This window comes from Nycticebus coucang, chromosome 19, assembly GCF_027406575.1.
Source record: "Nycticebus coucang isolate mNycCou1 chromosome 19, mNycCou1.pri, whole genome shotgun sequence".
Lineage (NCBI taxonomy): Eukaryota > Metazoa > Chordata > Mammalia > Primates > Lorisidae > Nycticebus > Nycticebus coucang.
Genome location: NC_069798.1, coordinates 46,213,249 through 46,229,731, shown reverse-complemented (window position 1 = coordinate 46,229,731; position 16,483 = coordinate 46,213,249). Strand labels below are relative to the sequence as shown.

The 16,483-nt window shown below is 37.1% G+C and overlaps 1 protein-coding gene across 1 annotated transcript in view; it reads left to right on the top strand.

The window, feature by feature from the left end:
- The window catches only part of CFAP53 (cilia and flagella associated protein 53), a 41,085-nt gene that overhangs the window by 5,823 nt on the left and 18,779 nt on the right, over positions 1 to 16,483 (top strand). Inside the window, exons 2-3 of the mRNA XM_053572025.1 lie at positions 10,334 to 10,563; positions 10,994 to 11,167. Coding sequence (XP_053428000.1) covers positions 10,334 to 10,563; positions 10,994 to 11,167 — 404 coding nt within the window. The remainder of the gene's footprint in view (positions 1 to 10,333; positions 10,564 to 10,993; positions 11,168 to 16,483) is intronic.

Genomic DNA, 16,483 nt, shown 5'->3' with positions numbered 1-16,483 from the left:
TTAAAATTAATGATTCAACATTTGGACTTAACAGACATCTACAGAACATTTCATCCCAACAAAACTGAATACACATTCTTCTCATCAGTCCACGGAACATACTCCAAAATTGACCACTTCCTAGGCCACAAATTTAACCTCAGCAAATTTTTAAAAATAGAAATTATCCCTTGCATCTTCTCAGACCATCATGGAATAAAAGTTGAACTCAATAACAACAGGAACCTGCATACCCATACAAAAACATGGAAGCTAAACAACCTTGTGCTGAAGGATAGATGGGTTATAGACGAGATTAAGAAGGAAATCACCAAATTTTTGGAACAAAACAACAAGCAAGACATGAATTACCAAAACCTTGGGGATACTGCAAAGGCAGTCCCAAGAGGGAAATTTATAGCACTGCAAGCATTCCTCAAGAAAGTCGAAAGAGAGGAAGTTAATAACTTAATGGGACATCTCAAGCAACTGGAGAAGGAAGAACACTCCAACCCCAAACCTAGCAGCAGAAAAGAAATAATCAAAATGAGAGCAGAATTAAATGAAATTGAAAACAAAAGAATTATACAACAGATCAATAAATCCAAAAGTTGGTTTTTTGAAAATATCAATAAAATAGATAAACCTTTGGCCAACCTAACCAGGAAAAAGAGTAAAATCTCTAATTTCATCAATCAGAAATGGTAATGATGAAATAACAACAGACCCCTCAGAAATTCAAAAAATCCTTAATGAATACTACAAGAAACTCTACTCTCAGAAATACAAAAAACTGAAAGAAATCAACCAATACCTGGAAGTACGCCACCTACTAAGACTTAGCCAGAATGAAGTGGAAATGTTGAACAGGCCTATATCAAGTTCTGAAATAGCATCAACTATACAAAATCTCCCTAAAAAGAAAAGCCCAGGACCAGATGGCTTTATGTCAGAATTCTACCAAATCTTTAAAGAAGAACTAGTACCTATACTACTAAACCTCTTCCAAAATATAGAAAAAGAAGGAATATTACCCAACATATTCTATGAAGCAAACATCACCTTGATCCCCAAACCAGGGAAAGACCCAACAAGAAAAGAAAATTATAGACCAATATCACTAATGAATATTGATGCTAAAATACTCAATAAGATCTTGACAAACAGAATCCAACAACACATCAAAAAAATTATACACCATGACCAAGTGGGATTTATCTCAGGGTCTCAAGGCTGATTCAATATACGTAAATCTATAAATGTAATTCAGCACATAAACTAAAAAATAAGGACCATATGATTCTTTCAATTGATGCAGAAAAAGCTTTTGATAATATCCAGCATCCTTCATGATCAGAACACTTAAGAAAATTGGTATAGAAGGGACATTTCTTAAACTAATAGAGGCCATCTATAGCAAACCCACAGCCAATATCGTATTGAATGGAGTTAAATTGACATCATTTCCACTTAGATCAGGAACCAGGCAAAGTTGTCCATTGAGTCCATTGCTATTTAACATTGTCATGGAAGTTTTAGCCATTGCAATTAAGGAAGAAAAGGCGATCAAGGGTATCCACATAGGGTCAGAAGAGATCAAACTTTCACTCTTCGCAGATGATATGATCGTGTATCTGGAAAACACTAGGGATTCTACTACAAAACTTTTAGAAGTGATCAAGGAATACAGCAATGTCTCAGGCTACAAAATCAACACCCATAAATCTGTAGCCTTTATATATACCAACAATAACCAAGCCGAAAAAAAGTCAAGGATTCTATTCCTTTCACAGTAGTGCCAAAGAAGATGAAATATTTTGAAGTATACCTAACAAAGGACGTGAAAGATTTCTACAAAGAGAACTATGACACTTTAAGAAAAGAAATAGCTGAAGATGTTAACAAATGGAAAAACATACCATGCTCATGGCTGGGAAGAATCAACATTGTTAAAATGTGTATACTACCCAAAGCAATATATAATTTTAATGCAATTCGTATTAAAGCTCCATTGTCATATTTTAAAGATCTTGAAAAAATAATACTTCGTTTTACATGGAATCAGAAAAACCCTTGAATAGCAAAAACATTACTCAGCAATAAAAACACACCAGGGGGAATCACACTACCAGACCTGAGACTGTAGTATAAATTGCTGGTGATCAAAACAGCATGGTATTGGCACAAAAACAGAGAAGTAGATGTCTGGAACAGAATAGAGAACCAAGAGATCAATCCAGCTACTTACCATTATTTGATCTTTGACAAGCCAATTAAAAACATTCAGGGGGGAGCCTATCATAACTTCTATGAGGATACAGGGAGTCAGCGAGACTTCTGGACCCCAAGAGGAGGACTAAAACAGTGGAAAACCGGCAAGTGGTTCCGTGTGTTCCATCCGTCTAAACCCGCCCACAACTTCCACAGGCACAAGAACTTAAAGAGCAAGAGGAAGTGAAAGGAAAATTAGGGCAAGGAAACAGATAAAAGAAATCACTCATGAGGAAGAATCAGCAGAAAACTCCAGGCAACATGAAGAACCAGTCCAGAACAACCCCGCCAAGGGACCATGAGGTAGCTACTGCAGAGGATTCCACCTATACAGAAATGTTAGGAATGACAGAAAGGGAATTTAGAATACACATGTTGAAAACAATGAAAGAAATGATGGAAACAATGAAGGAAACTGCTAATAAAGTGGAAAATAACCAAAAGGAAATCCAAAAACAGAATCAAATCAGAGATGAACGATATCAAGAATATAAAAAGGATATAGCAAAGCTGAAGGAAATGAAACAGTCAATCAGGGAACTTAAAGATGCAATGGAAAGTATCAGCAACAGGTTAGACCATGCAGAAGAAAGAATTTCAGAGGTAGAAGACAAAGTTTTTGAGATAACTCAGATAGTAAAAGAGGCAGAAAAGAAGAGAGAGAAAGCAGAACGTTCACTGTCAGAATTATGGGACTTTATGAAGCGTTCCAACATACGAGTTATAGGAATTCCAGAAGGGGAAGAAGAATGCCCCAGAGGAATGGAAGCCATACTAGAGAATATTATAAAAGAAAATTTCCCAAACATCACCAAAGATTCTGACACACTGCTTTCAGAGGGCTATCGGACCCCAGGTCGCCTCAACTCTAACCGAGCTTCTCCAAGACACATTGTGATGAACCTGTCCAAAGTCAAGACAAAAGAAAAGATTCTGCAAGCTGCCAGGAGTAAGCGCCAGTTGACCTACAGGGGCAAATCCATCAGAGTGACCGCAGACTTCTCTAATGAAACTTTCCAAGCAAGAAGACAATGGTCATCTACCTTTAATCTGCTTAAACAGAACAATTTCCAGCCCAGAATTCTGTACCCTGCTAAGCTAAGCTTCAAAATTGACAGAGAAATCAAATCATTTACGGATATACAAACATTGAGGAAATTCGCCACAACAAGACCAGCTCTACAGGAAATACCTCAACCTGTTCTGCACACTGACCACCACAATGGATCAGCAGCAAAGTAAGAACTCAGAAATCAAAGGACAGAACCTAACCTCCACACTGATGCAAAAGATAAAACTAAGCAATGGACTCTCACCAAATAAGATGAATAGAATACTACCACACTTATCAATTATCTCAATAAATGTTAATGGCTTGTATTCCCCACTGAAGAGACATAGATTGGCTGACTGGATTAAAAAACACAAGCCATCCATTTGCTGTCTGCAAGAAACACACCTGGCTTCAAAAGACAAATTCAAGCTCCGAGTCAAGGGTTGGAAGACAATTTTTCAGGCAAATGGAATTCAGAAGAAAAGAGGAGTTGCAATCTTATTTTCAGATACATGTGGATTTAAAGCAACTAAAGTCAAAAAAGACAAAGATGGTCACTTTATATTGGTCAAGGGAAAACTACAACAAGAAGACATTTCAATTCTAAATATTTATGCACCCAATTTAAATGCTCCCAGATTCTTGAAGCAGACCTTACTCAGTCTGAGCAATATGATATCTGATAATACCATCATAACAGGGGACTTTAACACACCTCTTACAGAGCTGGACAGATCCTCTAAACAGAAATTAAACAAAGATATAAGAGATTTAAATGAGACCCTAGAACAACTATGCTTGATAGACGCATATAGAACACTCCACCCCAAAGATAAAGAATATACATTCTTCTCATCACCCCATGGAACATTCTCCAAAATTGATCATATCCTGGGACACAAAACAAATATCAACAGAATCAAAAGAATTGAAATTTTACCTTGTATCTTTTCAGACCATAAGGCACTAAAGGTGGAACTCAACTCTAACAAAAATGCTCGACCCCACCCAAAGGCATGGAAATTAAACAATCTTCTGTTGAATAACAGATGGGTGCAGGAAGAAATAAAACAGGAAATCATTAACTTCCTTGAGCATAACAACAATGAAGACACAAGCTACCAAAACCTGTGGGATACTGCAAAAGCAGTTTTGAGAGGAAAATTCATCGCTTTAGATGCCTACGTTCGAAAAACAGAAAGAGAGCACATCAACAATCTCACAAGAGATCTTATGGAATTGGAAAAAGAAGAACAATCTAAGCCTAAACTCAGTAGAAGAAAAGAAATATCCAAAATCAAATCAGAGATCAATGAAATTGAAAACAAAAGAATCATTCAGAAAATTAATGAAACAAGGAGTTGGTTTTCTGAAAAAATAAATAAAATAGATAAACCATTGGCCAGACTAACGAGAAATAGAAAAGTAAAATCTCTAGTAACCTCAATCAGAAACAATAAAGGGGAAATAACAACTGATCCCACAGAGATACAAGAGATCATCTCTGAATACTACCAGAAACTCTATGCCCAGAAATTTGACAATGTGAAGGAAATGGATCAATATTTGGAATCACACCCTCTCCCTAGACTCAGCCAGGAAGAAATAGATCTCCTGAACAGACCAATTTCAAGCACTGAGATCAAAGAAACAATTAAAAAGCTTCCAACTAAAAAATGCCCTGGTCCAGATGGCTTCACTCCAGAATTCTATCAAACCTTCAAGGAAGAGCTTATTCCTGTACTGCAGAAATTATTCCAAAAAATTGAGGAAGAAGGAATCTTCCCCAACACATTCTATGAAGCAAACATCACCCTCATACCAAAACCAGGAAAAGACCCAAACAAAAAGGAGAATTTCAGACCAATCTCACTCATGAATATAGATGGAAAAATTCTCAACAAAATCCTAGCCAGTAGATTACAGCTTATCATCAAAAAAGTCATTCAACATGATCAAGTAGGCTTCATCCCAGGGATGCAAGGCTGGTTTAACACACGCAAGTCCATAAACGTTATCCACCATATTAACAGAGGCAAAAATAAAGATCACATGATCCTCTCAATAGATGCAGAAAAAGCATTTGATAAAATCCAGCATCCTTTTCTAATTAGAACACTGAAGAGTATAGGCATAGGTGGCACATTTCTAAAACTGATTGACGCTATCTATGACAAACCCACAGCCAATATTTTACTGAATGGAATAAAACTGAAAGCTTTTCCTCTTAGAACTGGAACCAGACAAGGTTGTCCTCTGTCACCTTTACTATTCAACATAGTGCTGGAAGTTCTAGCCAATACAATTAGGCAAGACAAGGAAATAAAGGGAATCCAAATGGGAGCAGAGGAGGTCAAACTCTCCCTCTTTGCTGACGACATGATCTTATACTTAGAGAACCCCAAAGACTCAACCATAAGACTCCTAGAAGTCATCAAAAAATACAGTAATGTTTCAGGATATAAAATCAATGTCCACAAGTCAGTAGCCTTTGTATACACCAATAACAGTCAAGATGAGAAGCTAATTAAGGACACAACTCCCTTCACCATAGTTTCAAAGAAAATGAAATACCTAGGAATATACCTAACGAAGGAGGTGAAGGACCTCTATAAAGAAAACTATGAACTCCTCAGAAAGGAAATAGCAGAGGATATTAACAAATGGAAGAACATACCATGCTCATGGATGGGAAGAATCAACATTGTTAAAATGTCTATACTTCCCAAAGCAATCTACCTATTCAATGCCATTCCTATCAAAGTACCTACATTGTACTTTCAAGATTTGGAAAAAATGATTCTGCGTTTTGTATGGAACCGGAAAAAACCCCGTATAGCTAAGGCACTTCTTAGTAACAAAAATAAAGCTGGGGGCATCAGCATACCAGATTTTAGTCTGTACTACAAAGCCATAGTGCTCAAGACAGCATGGTACTGGCACAAAAACAGAGACATAGACACTTGGAATCGAATTGAACACCAAGAAACGAAACTAACATCTTACAACCACCTAATCTTCGATAAACCAAACAAGAACTTACCTTGGGGGAAAGACTCCCTATTCAATAAATGGTGTTGGGAGAATTGGATGTCTACATGTAAAAGACTGAAACTGGACCCACACCTTTCCCCACTCACAAAAATTGATTCAAGATGGATAAAGGACTTAAATTTAAGGCATGAAACAATAAAAATCCTCAAAGAAAGCATAGGAAAAACACTGGAAGACATTGGCCTGGGGGAAGACTTCATGAAGAAGACTGCCATGGCAATTGCAACAACAACAAAAATAAACAAATGGGACTTCATTAAACTGAAAAGCTTCTGTACAGCTAAGGAGACAATAACCAAAGCAAAGGGACAACCCACACAATGGGAAAGGATATTTGCATATTTTCAATCAGACAAAAGCTTGATAACCAGGATCTATAGAGAACTCAAATTAATCCACATGAAAAAAGCCAACAGTCCCTTATATCAATGGGCAAGAGACATGAATAGAACTTTCTCTAAAGACGACAGGCGAATGGCTAACAAACACATGAAAAAATGTTCATCATCTCTATATATTAGAGAAATGCAAATCAAAACATCCCTGAGATATCATCTAACCCCAGTGAGAATGGCCCACATCACAAAATCTCAAAACTGCAGATGCTGGCGTGGATGTGGACAGAAGGGAACACTTTTACACTGCTGGTGGGACTGCAAACTCGTACAACCTTTCTGGAAGGAAGTATGGAGAAACCTCAAAGCACTCAAGCTAGACCTCCCATTTGATCCTGCAATCCCATTACTGGGCATCTACCCAGAAGGAAAAAAATCCTTTTATCATAAGGACACTTGTACTAGACTGTTTATTGCAGCTCAATTTACAATCGCCAAAATGTGGAAATAGCCTAAATGCCCACCAACCCAGGAATGGATTAACAAGCTGTGGTATATGTATACCATGGAATACTATTCAGCCATTAAAAAAAATGGAGACTTTACATCCTTCGTATTAACCTGGATGGAGGTGGAAGACATTATTCTTAATAAAGCATCACAAGAATGGAGAAGCATGAACCCTATTTACTCAATCTTGATATGAGGACAATTAATGACAATTAAGGTTATGGGGGGGGGAAGCAGAAAGAGGGATGGAGGGAGGGGGGTGGGGCCTTGGTGTGTGTCACACTTTATGGGGGCAAGACATGATTGCAAGAGGGACTTTACCTAACAATTGCAATCAGTGTAACTGGCTTATTGTACCCTCAATGAATCCCCAACAATAAAAAAAAAAAAAAACATTCAGGGGGGAAGTATTCCCTGTTTAATAAATGGTGCTGGGTGAACTGGCTGGCAACCTGTAGAAGATTGAAACTGGACCCACACCTTTCACTAAGATAGACTGTCACTGGATAAAAGATTTAAACCTAAGATGTGAAACTGTGTAAATACTTGAAGAAAGTTCAGGAAAAACTCCAGAAGGAATCGGCGTGGGTGAATATTTTATGAGGAGGACCCCCATGGCAATCGAAGCAGTATCAAAAATACACTACTGGGACCTGATCAAACTAACAAGCTTCTGCACAGCCAAGAACATAGTAAGTAAAGCAAGCAGACAGCCCTCAGAATGGGAGAAAATATTTGCAGGTTATACCTCCGATAAAGGTCTAATAACTAGAATCCACAGAGAACTCAAATGTATTAGCAAGAAAGAACACGTGATCCCATCTCAGGGTGGGCAAGGGACTTGAAGAGAAACCTCTCCAAAGAAGACAGATGCACGATCTACAAACACATGAAAAAAAGCTCATCATCCTTAATCATCAGAGAAATGCAAATCAAAACTACTTTGAGTTATCACCTAACCCCAGGAAGAGTAGCCCGTGGGTGTGAAGAAAAGGGCACACTTCTACACTGCTGGTGGGAATGCACACTAATGCGTTCCTTCTGGAAGGATGTTTGGAGAATACTTAGAGACCTAAAAATACACCTGCCGTTCGATCCTATAATTCCTTTACTAGGTTTATACCCAGAAGACCAAAAATCACAAGATAACAAAGACATTTGTACCAGAATGTTTATTGCAGCCCAATTCATAATTGCTAAGTCATGGAAGAAGCCCAAGTGCCCATCAACCCATGAATGGACTAGCAAATTGTGGTATATGTACACCATGGAATATTATGCAGCCTTAAATAAGATGGAGACTTTACCTCTTTCATGTTTACATGGATGGGGCTGGAACATATTCTTAGCAAAGTATCTCAGGAATGGAAGAAAAAGTATCCAATGTACTCAGCCCTACTATGAAGCTAAATTATAGCTTTCACATGAAGACTATAACCCAACTATAGTGCAAGACTATGAGGAAAGGGCCAAGGAAGGGGAAGGGAGGGGGGAGGTTAAGGTGAAGGGAAGGTAGTGGGTGGGGCCACACCTATGGTGCATCTTATAATGGGTACAGGCAAAACTTACTAGAGGCAGAATACAAATGTCTACATACAATAACTAAGAAAATGCCATGAAGGCTACATTGAACAATTTGATGAGAATATTTCAGATTGTAAATGAAACCAGCACATTGTACCCCTTGATTGCACTAATGTACACAGCTATGATTTAACACTAAAAAAAAGAATAAAATAAAAAAATAAAAAATAAATTAAAAAAACAGAAACAAAAAAAAATAAATAAAACTTGTGGGTACTACAGAAACAGGAATGATGTTCTACCACCAGTTTCCCCCCATTCTTTTTCCTCCTTCCTTTCTCCTCCCCTTCATTTTATTTCATCCTTCTTCTTTACTAGGATTTTTCCTTGTTTTTTGTTTTTCTTTTTTAAACAGTTATTTTGAAATATGATGGATTCGTAAGAAATTATACAGGTAATACAGAGATGTCCTGTATGAATTTAACCTAGTTTCCTCTTTAATTACATTTTATATACTTATAGTACAGTACAAAAACCATGAAAATGACATCAGTAGGCTCAGGCACCTGTAGCTGAGTGGGCAGGGCAACAGTCACATACACCAGGGCAGGCGGGTTCAAACCCGGCCTGGGCCTGCCAAACAACAATAACAACTACTACCAAAAATAGCCAGGCATTGTGGCAGGTGCCTATCATCCCAGCTACTTGGGAGGCTGTGGCAAGAGAATTGCTTAAGCCCAAGAGTAGGAGGTTGCTGTGAGCTGTCATGCCATGGCACTCTACTGAGGGCAACATAGTGAGACTCTGTCTCAAAAAAAGAAAGAAAGAAAATTACATCAGTATGAAGTTTGTCTAGGGTTTGGGTTTTTCATTGTCACAATTAAATATGTATATGCAGGGTGGCCATAAAGTGGAGGTGTAATTTTAAATTACACACTATTTTGAATTGCACACAAACTTTATGGCCACCCTGGATATATTGCCTATATACTTAGATAGTAACCCCTTTTCATTGAAAGTATTTTGATGGTGATAACTATGATCTACACCTTTGAAACAAAGTGGAATAGTAGGTGGCAAGATCAATGTCAAGAATTAGAAGACCTCTAGTTTTTGTCTGCCCAGGTCTGCCCTACTTGAAGCACCTTATGCAAATCTCTCAAATGTCTCTGAGTTTGACTAGATAATCTTTTTTTTTTTTTTTATTGTTGGGGATTCATTGAGGGTACAATAAGCCAGGTTACACTGATTGCAATTGTTAGGTAAAGTCCCTCTTGCAATCATGTTTTGCCCCCATAAAGTGTGACACACACTTGACTAGATAATCTTTATAGAATCCTGGTCATATTTTTAACTTTATAATTTCATCAACTTTTACTCAAACAGCACTTCTGAAATATTTGAGACTAACTTGATAACATCTTAGGTATAGGCTCAGAGAATCAAACAAGTTGCTCCTTAGGTTCTTAAGCTGTTTTCAGTTGTAGCAGGTAAATAAAATATACCAAATTTTATTTAGTATGAATATCGATGGAAGTCATAATTAATTGAAAATAATGTGACTGATGTTTTGCTCATCATAAGTGATAGTAGCTTTTGTTTTCAGAGAGCCAAGCCTCCCAAAGACCAAAAGGTTGAGCAACATCTAGAAAGAATCCGACGCAGTCATCAGAAGTATCATGCTATTTTGGCCTCTATTAAGTCTAATGAACGGGACCGCTTGAAAGTTGAGTGGAACCAGCATAATGACCGCAAGTTTTTGGAAAACCTTGTGCAAGCAAGAATCAAGGATGCTGTGCAAGGATTTATTATTAATATTGAAGAAAGACGAAATAAGTAAGGCTTGAAAACCTGGAGACACAGGCTATTGAACATTCCTAAAACTACCAGTTGAGATTTACAAATCCAAAATTATAGTAAGGATGTTGGCTGAGTTATTTACAGTCTATCAATAGCTATCACTTAATAGTTTTACTTGTGAAAATCTATAATTTGATGGAAAACAGAAGAATATATTGTTTCATATTTTATTACTATGAAATTGTTCATTTTAATTCTTTTGTTGAAAATATGCATTTCATATCTTATTTGTGTGGTACAGATCTGTTTCTATTGCTTTAAGTGGCATCTTGTATTATTTTTTAAAGAACTATAATGGTCTTCTCCTTCTTATAAAATTTATTAGATTTGTAATTCTGAAATCAAATTAACAAGTGAAAATCAATAAAATGGTGCATATAGCATGAGAGTGTGATTTTTTTTTCAGGCTACGTGAACTTTTAGCATCAGAAGAAAATGCATATTTTACTGAGATGCAATTGAAAGAAGAAACCCTTGAGGAGAAAAAAGATAGAATGAGAGAGAAAACTAGAGTATTAAAAGAAAAGAAAGAAAAAGAGAGACAGGATTTTGTGGCTGAAAAACTAGACCAGCAATTCAGGTAAGGGGATCAGATACACACACAAGCAAAATCCAAAGTGGACATATTAAAGATATAGGGATGCTAATTTAGAGTAAGTTATAGCCTAATGCTATACCGTATGTTTATCTTCAAGCCTTGGCAATTATGTTACATATCGTTGAATTGTAACAGAGTTTGGGAACTGTGCTCTGATGTTCTTTCTGTGCTTGCTTCCCAGTTGTTGAATTGTATTAACCTACACCTTGCTGTTGGCAGAAAGTTCTTTTGAAGCCCTTATCCCAGGGAGTCCTTGGTAAAGTTGGGCTTTTTCCCTACTGCTGTAGTCCCCACTTGGGCTGAATGTGTTTAGTTCCCTGTTCTTTATTGTCTGTTTCCTCATGTGGTATTCCAATCCATGGGTTCTGGTCACCTGGACTTCTGATCCACTTCCTGACCTAGACCCACAGTGACCCTTGGTTTCAGGTCCCTGGTCTTCAGTGTGCTCAGTCTAAGCCTGTGGTTGCCTCCATACCCCTTCTCACTGTGCTTTTCTGTTTTTAGATACCCTGAATCTGTGCACTGATTTCAGCTCAATATTGTACACTTCCAGAGGAAGGGTTTATGTGGAGATTTACCTAAGGGTGATTCTTGGAGATAATAGTGTTACATCATCAAGAGCTTGACAGATGCTTTTAAAATCACAAAGTAAGATGTTCTTTACCTCTAAAGCAAAGATATACGAAAAAGACCCAATGTCTTGTGAACCAGTGCAAAGGGTAAATGAACCACAGGGGAATGGTGGGGAATTGAGAAATCATTCAAGAGACATAGATTGCATAAAGGATAAAGAGATGGGATTGGGAGGTCTGGCACAGCTGATGACTGCAGCCAGCACCAAACCATGTAAACAGCTTTGTTTAAATCAGCGGTTCTCAACCTGTGGGTCGCGACCGCTTTGTAACCCTGAAAATACATCCTGCATATCAGATGTTTACATTACAATTCATAACAGTAGCAAAATTACAGTTATGAAGTAGCAACGAAAATAATTTTATGGTTGGGGGTCACCACAACATGAGAAACTGTATTAAAGGATTGCAGCATTAGGAAGGTTGAGAACCACTTGTTTATATAGTCGGTAAAGGAGGTTGCTTATACTAACAATGTTGCAAATCAGCAAGAAAGGCGAATGGGAATGTATTCATCTTACAAGATTGAGGGGAAGTAACTAGACAAGTAAATGACATGAATCTTAGTATGTGGGGTAAAGATTAACTTTAGGGAGTGAAGTCTATCTGCTTTTAGGCAAAAGATAGGAAAGTATATAGAAGCTACATGACTTCTGGCAGAGAGAGAAAGGAGAAAGGACTATTGTTGTTTCAGGAAGGGAGAAGAAGCAGTTGGGGGTGGTTCCTTTAATGCATCTCCCTTGAATACACTTACCGAGCTGTGGGGGTTCTGCTGCCTCAAAGTCCACACTCCACACTTACATGTCTTCCTTTTATTCTTAGAGCAAGAGCTATTATATATTTATAATTTCATTATATTGTATTCCTTAGCTATATTTTCAGTGCCTCTCTGACATCTAAGAATGTGAACATTAAGAATTGCTATTATGAAGCAGTGCCTGTGGCTCAAAAGAGTAGGGTGCCGACCCCATATACCAAGGTGGTGGGTTCAAACCTGGCGCCAGCCAAAAACTGCAAAAAAATTTTTCAAAAGAATTGCTGTTATACTTCTCAGGATGGTTTGTTTATTTGTCTCCTTTTTTCATTCACGGTTTTCAGTGGAGTGATGATCACATGACATGACCCATAGAATGCCCCAAATCATGCAATTCATCTGTCTTTTCATTTTAGAGAAACTGGTTAATTAAGATTTTTGTCTTCAGAAAGGATTTTTAAAGTTCAAATATTACCTAGAAGTGTTTAAAAACATAGCCATTAACATTCATTTATTCCATAAATATTGTTGAGCCTCTACTTTGTATCAGCCTCTTTGATAGTGTCATTTAAGTTATCAAGTGCGAGCAGGGCAGGGTGTATATCATGTTAAACTGAATTCAGGAACAGATGGTCCAAAAGCCAATTTAAACCCTAAGAAATCTGCTAGAATACAGGGAATACAGACAGAGTTTATCTTTTACAGCATTCTAAATTTGAGTAGATCAAAAAATCCAAAGGTCAACTGATGAGAAAGCAGCAAAATTAGGCATGTTGGGGAATCAAGTCAAGGTTCAGAGAAAAGCTTCCACCATTTCCTCTCTCTTACTGCCATAACGTTGCTGTTAATAATACGTTATTAATGCTGTAATAATCTGATTTTACGCCCAGACATCTGTACACCTTCCTACTGGAAGCCAGAGGGAGTACTGGGTACAAGTTGTGGGTACAGCTGCTATAAGGGAGTACATTCAGATTGCTAAAACTAGGCAGAATATATTGTGGAATCTCTTTCTAAATGTCCTATATTTATACAGAATTAATGATTATATCCCAGATTAAAGTATACATTTTAGGGGTTTATTTGGGGGTATATTTATTAAATACTCTAGGGTGAGTGGTCAGAACCCCTGTGGGTAGTCCTGCCTCTGTCAGTCGATGGCAGAGGTGATATAATGAAGCACCAGGTAACCCAACTCAAGGGCTTTCATACAGGTCTTCAGTCCCACTTCAACCACATATCAAATATATGAACTTAGGTTAGGTACTTACTTGCTCTTTGTTTCCATTTTCTCATCTCAAAACCAAGGATAAAAAAATAATAATGAAGACACTTAGGCCAGCTGAGGCCCAATTGTCTTAACCCTAAAATGAAGATTATACCTGTACTTGAAGGGATCAAACAAGATACTATGTGTGAAAGTACCTTGTAAACTAGAAAACATTCACAAGCCAAGTTTTCCTCTTATCAATGATTATTATAATTTTATTTTATTATTATTATTTTTTTTTTTTGAAGAGACAGAGTCTCACTCTATCACCTTTGGTAGAGTGCCGGGGCGTCTCACAGCTCACAGCAACCTTCGACTCCTGGGCTTAGGTAATTCTCTGGCCTCAGCCTCCCGAGTAGCTGGGACTACAGGCGCCCGCCACAACGCCCAGCTATTTTTTGGTTGCAGTTTGGCCGGGGTGGCCGAGTTTGAACCCACCACCCTTGGTATATAGGGCCAGTGCCCTACCCACTGAGCAACAGGTGCCACCCTGATTATTATAATTTTAAAAGGTAGATATCCTGTCTGTCTGTAGGTAAAAATGAGCGTCTCTAAAGTAGGGGTTCCCAAAGTCGAGTGAATGGGTGAATTATTAAGGTGTAGGAAGAAAATATTAGATGTTTGTTTTTATCTCATCAGTGTTTAATTTTTATTTTTGCATATATAATAATTTATATGATATAGTACTATAGTAATTATTTCATGCAATGTATAAATAATCTGCTAGTGCTTAGATTTTTTTTTTTTACTGAAAAGAATACATAATTTAAAAGGTTTGAAGACCTACTGATCTAAAAACATAATTGATGTGGGCACCTTCCTGCATTGTTAATTCAGCCTTTGTTGGCAGCATTCATCATCAGCTGCCTTAACAATGATTGTACTCTTTGATTTTATGTTAAAGAAAGAAATCATCAGAGATGAACACAAAGAGTGACATTTAAGAATGTTCATTGTGTCATTAAAATAAAACTCAGAATAACCTATATTTTCATCAAATAGGGAAATGTTTAAATGAACTGTCGTGTACTTATGGGCTCCAGCCTTTATTATGTAGCTTATTAGACTACAAACACATTTTAAAGTTAGGAATTATTTTTAAAAATAGTTTATGAGAAGATGTTCCCAGTATAATATACAGAAGAAAAATTAAGATACCAGGATATACACACGTAGAGAATGAGTCCAATTCCGGTAAAAATGCACCTATACACACAGAATAGAAAGAAATATACTAACTTTATAATAATGGTTATGGTTATCTTTTAGTAGTGGGACTCAGGATTTTGTTTTTTTAGTGTCTTTAAACTTTTCTGTATTTTCTAGATTTTCTGCAATGAACTGTATTAATTTTGTAATTAGAAAAATGGGCTTTTTTTTAAAAGAAAAAATTTCATAAGTCATACTACTTGTTATTCTTAGGCTTTAAGTTTTCAATAACTGAATAATTTTGCTAGATTATGAATCAAGCAAAGGATTAGGAAGGACTTTAATAACTTACCTTGGCCAATTCTGATAGAATTTCACTGATTAATTTGAGACAGATAAATTCATTTTTCAATATTAAAGTATTCTTTGTTTTTTATTTGTTTTTGTTTTGGTATACTAGCAATTTCAGCTTCTCTTAACTGGTTGAACCTTCCACAGAATATGGACAATGCTGGTAATGAGCAGTTATATATCAGTTAAACCAATAATTAGTTATTGGGCATTGTGTAGGTGGTATGTGGCATACTGAAGAAGTTTACTTCTGAGTCCCAGCACTCAGAGAGATTCCAGTTTAGCTAGGGAAATGAGATGAATTCTCATCAAAGGAACGATGCTTAACATATTTGATTAATGTCAATTTGTATAGTATTGCCCACTCGTGTAATGAGTTTAGACTTTATTCTTCTTTCAGTCTTAGCAACTCAAATATCTTCAAAAGTTCTTTATTGAATCCCTTCTCCAAACTTCAACTTCCTAGTGCTGGATTTGATTTAGAAACCAGGAGGAGCCGATGTTTGTAAAGACTACTTTTAAATTGAAAGTTCTCAACCTTGGCTGTATACCAGAATATTTTGGTTTTACTAGTCTGGCCCAGGAAAGAGGGAAGAAGGAAGGAAGTGAGATTTTGAAAATATCCCTAAATTATTATAAAGTACAGATAGTGTTGAGAATCACAGCCCTTAAGAAACGCTGTCAATGAAGAATTTTTAAAGACAATTGAATTGCTAAGACTAAAAGAAAGGATGGGGTCTAAATATTTATCGAAAATATTTATTGAAAGAGCATTTCTTCTTGAATGGTGGCATAAGCCTGGGGATGAAAGGGTAATGGGGCAGCAACAATAGGGCTGTTTTCTCAACTCCAGCAGGAACCCCTTAAAGTGGACAGAAAAGTGCCCCGCCAGGAGTTCAGGAGCAATGGAAAGGCTTCACCATGCTATGCTGATCCTATCCTCATGGGGTCACCATGCTATGCTGACCCCATCCTCCGGTCTTTCCTTAACTGTGCATGCATTATCTCTTTCACCCAAGTCCTAATCCACTTAAGGTATTACAAATACCCACCCATTTTGTATTAGTTACAGTAATAGTTACCAGTTATTGAGCCCCTATTGTTCATCAGGTATTTACATCCATTATCTCTGATCCTTACCA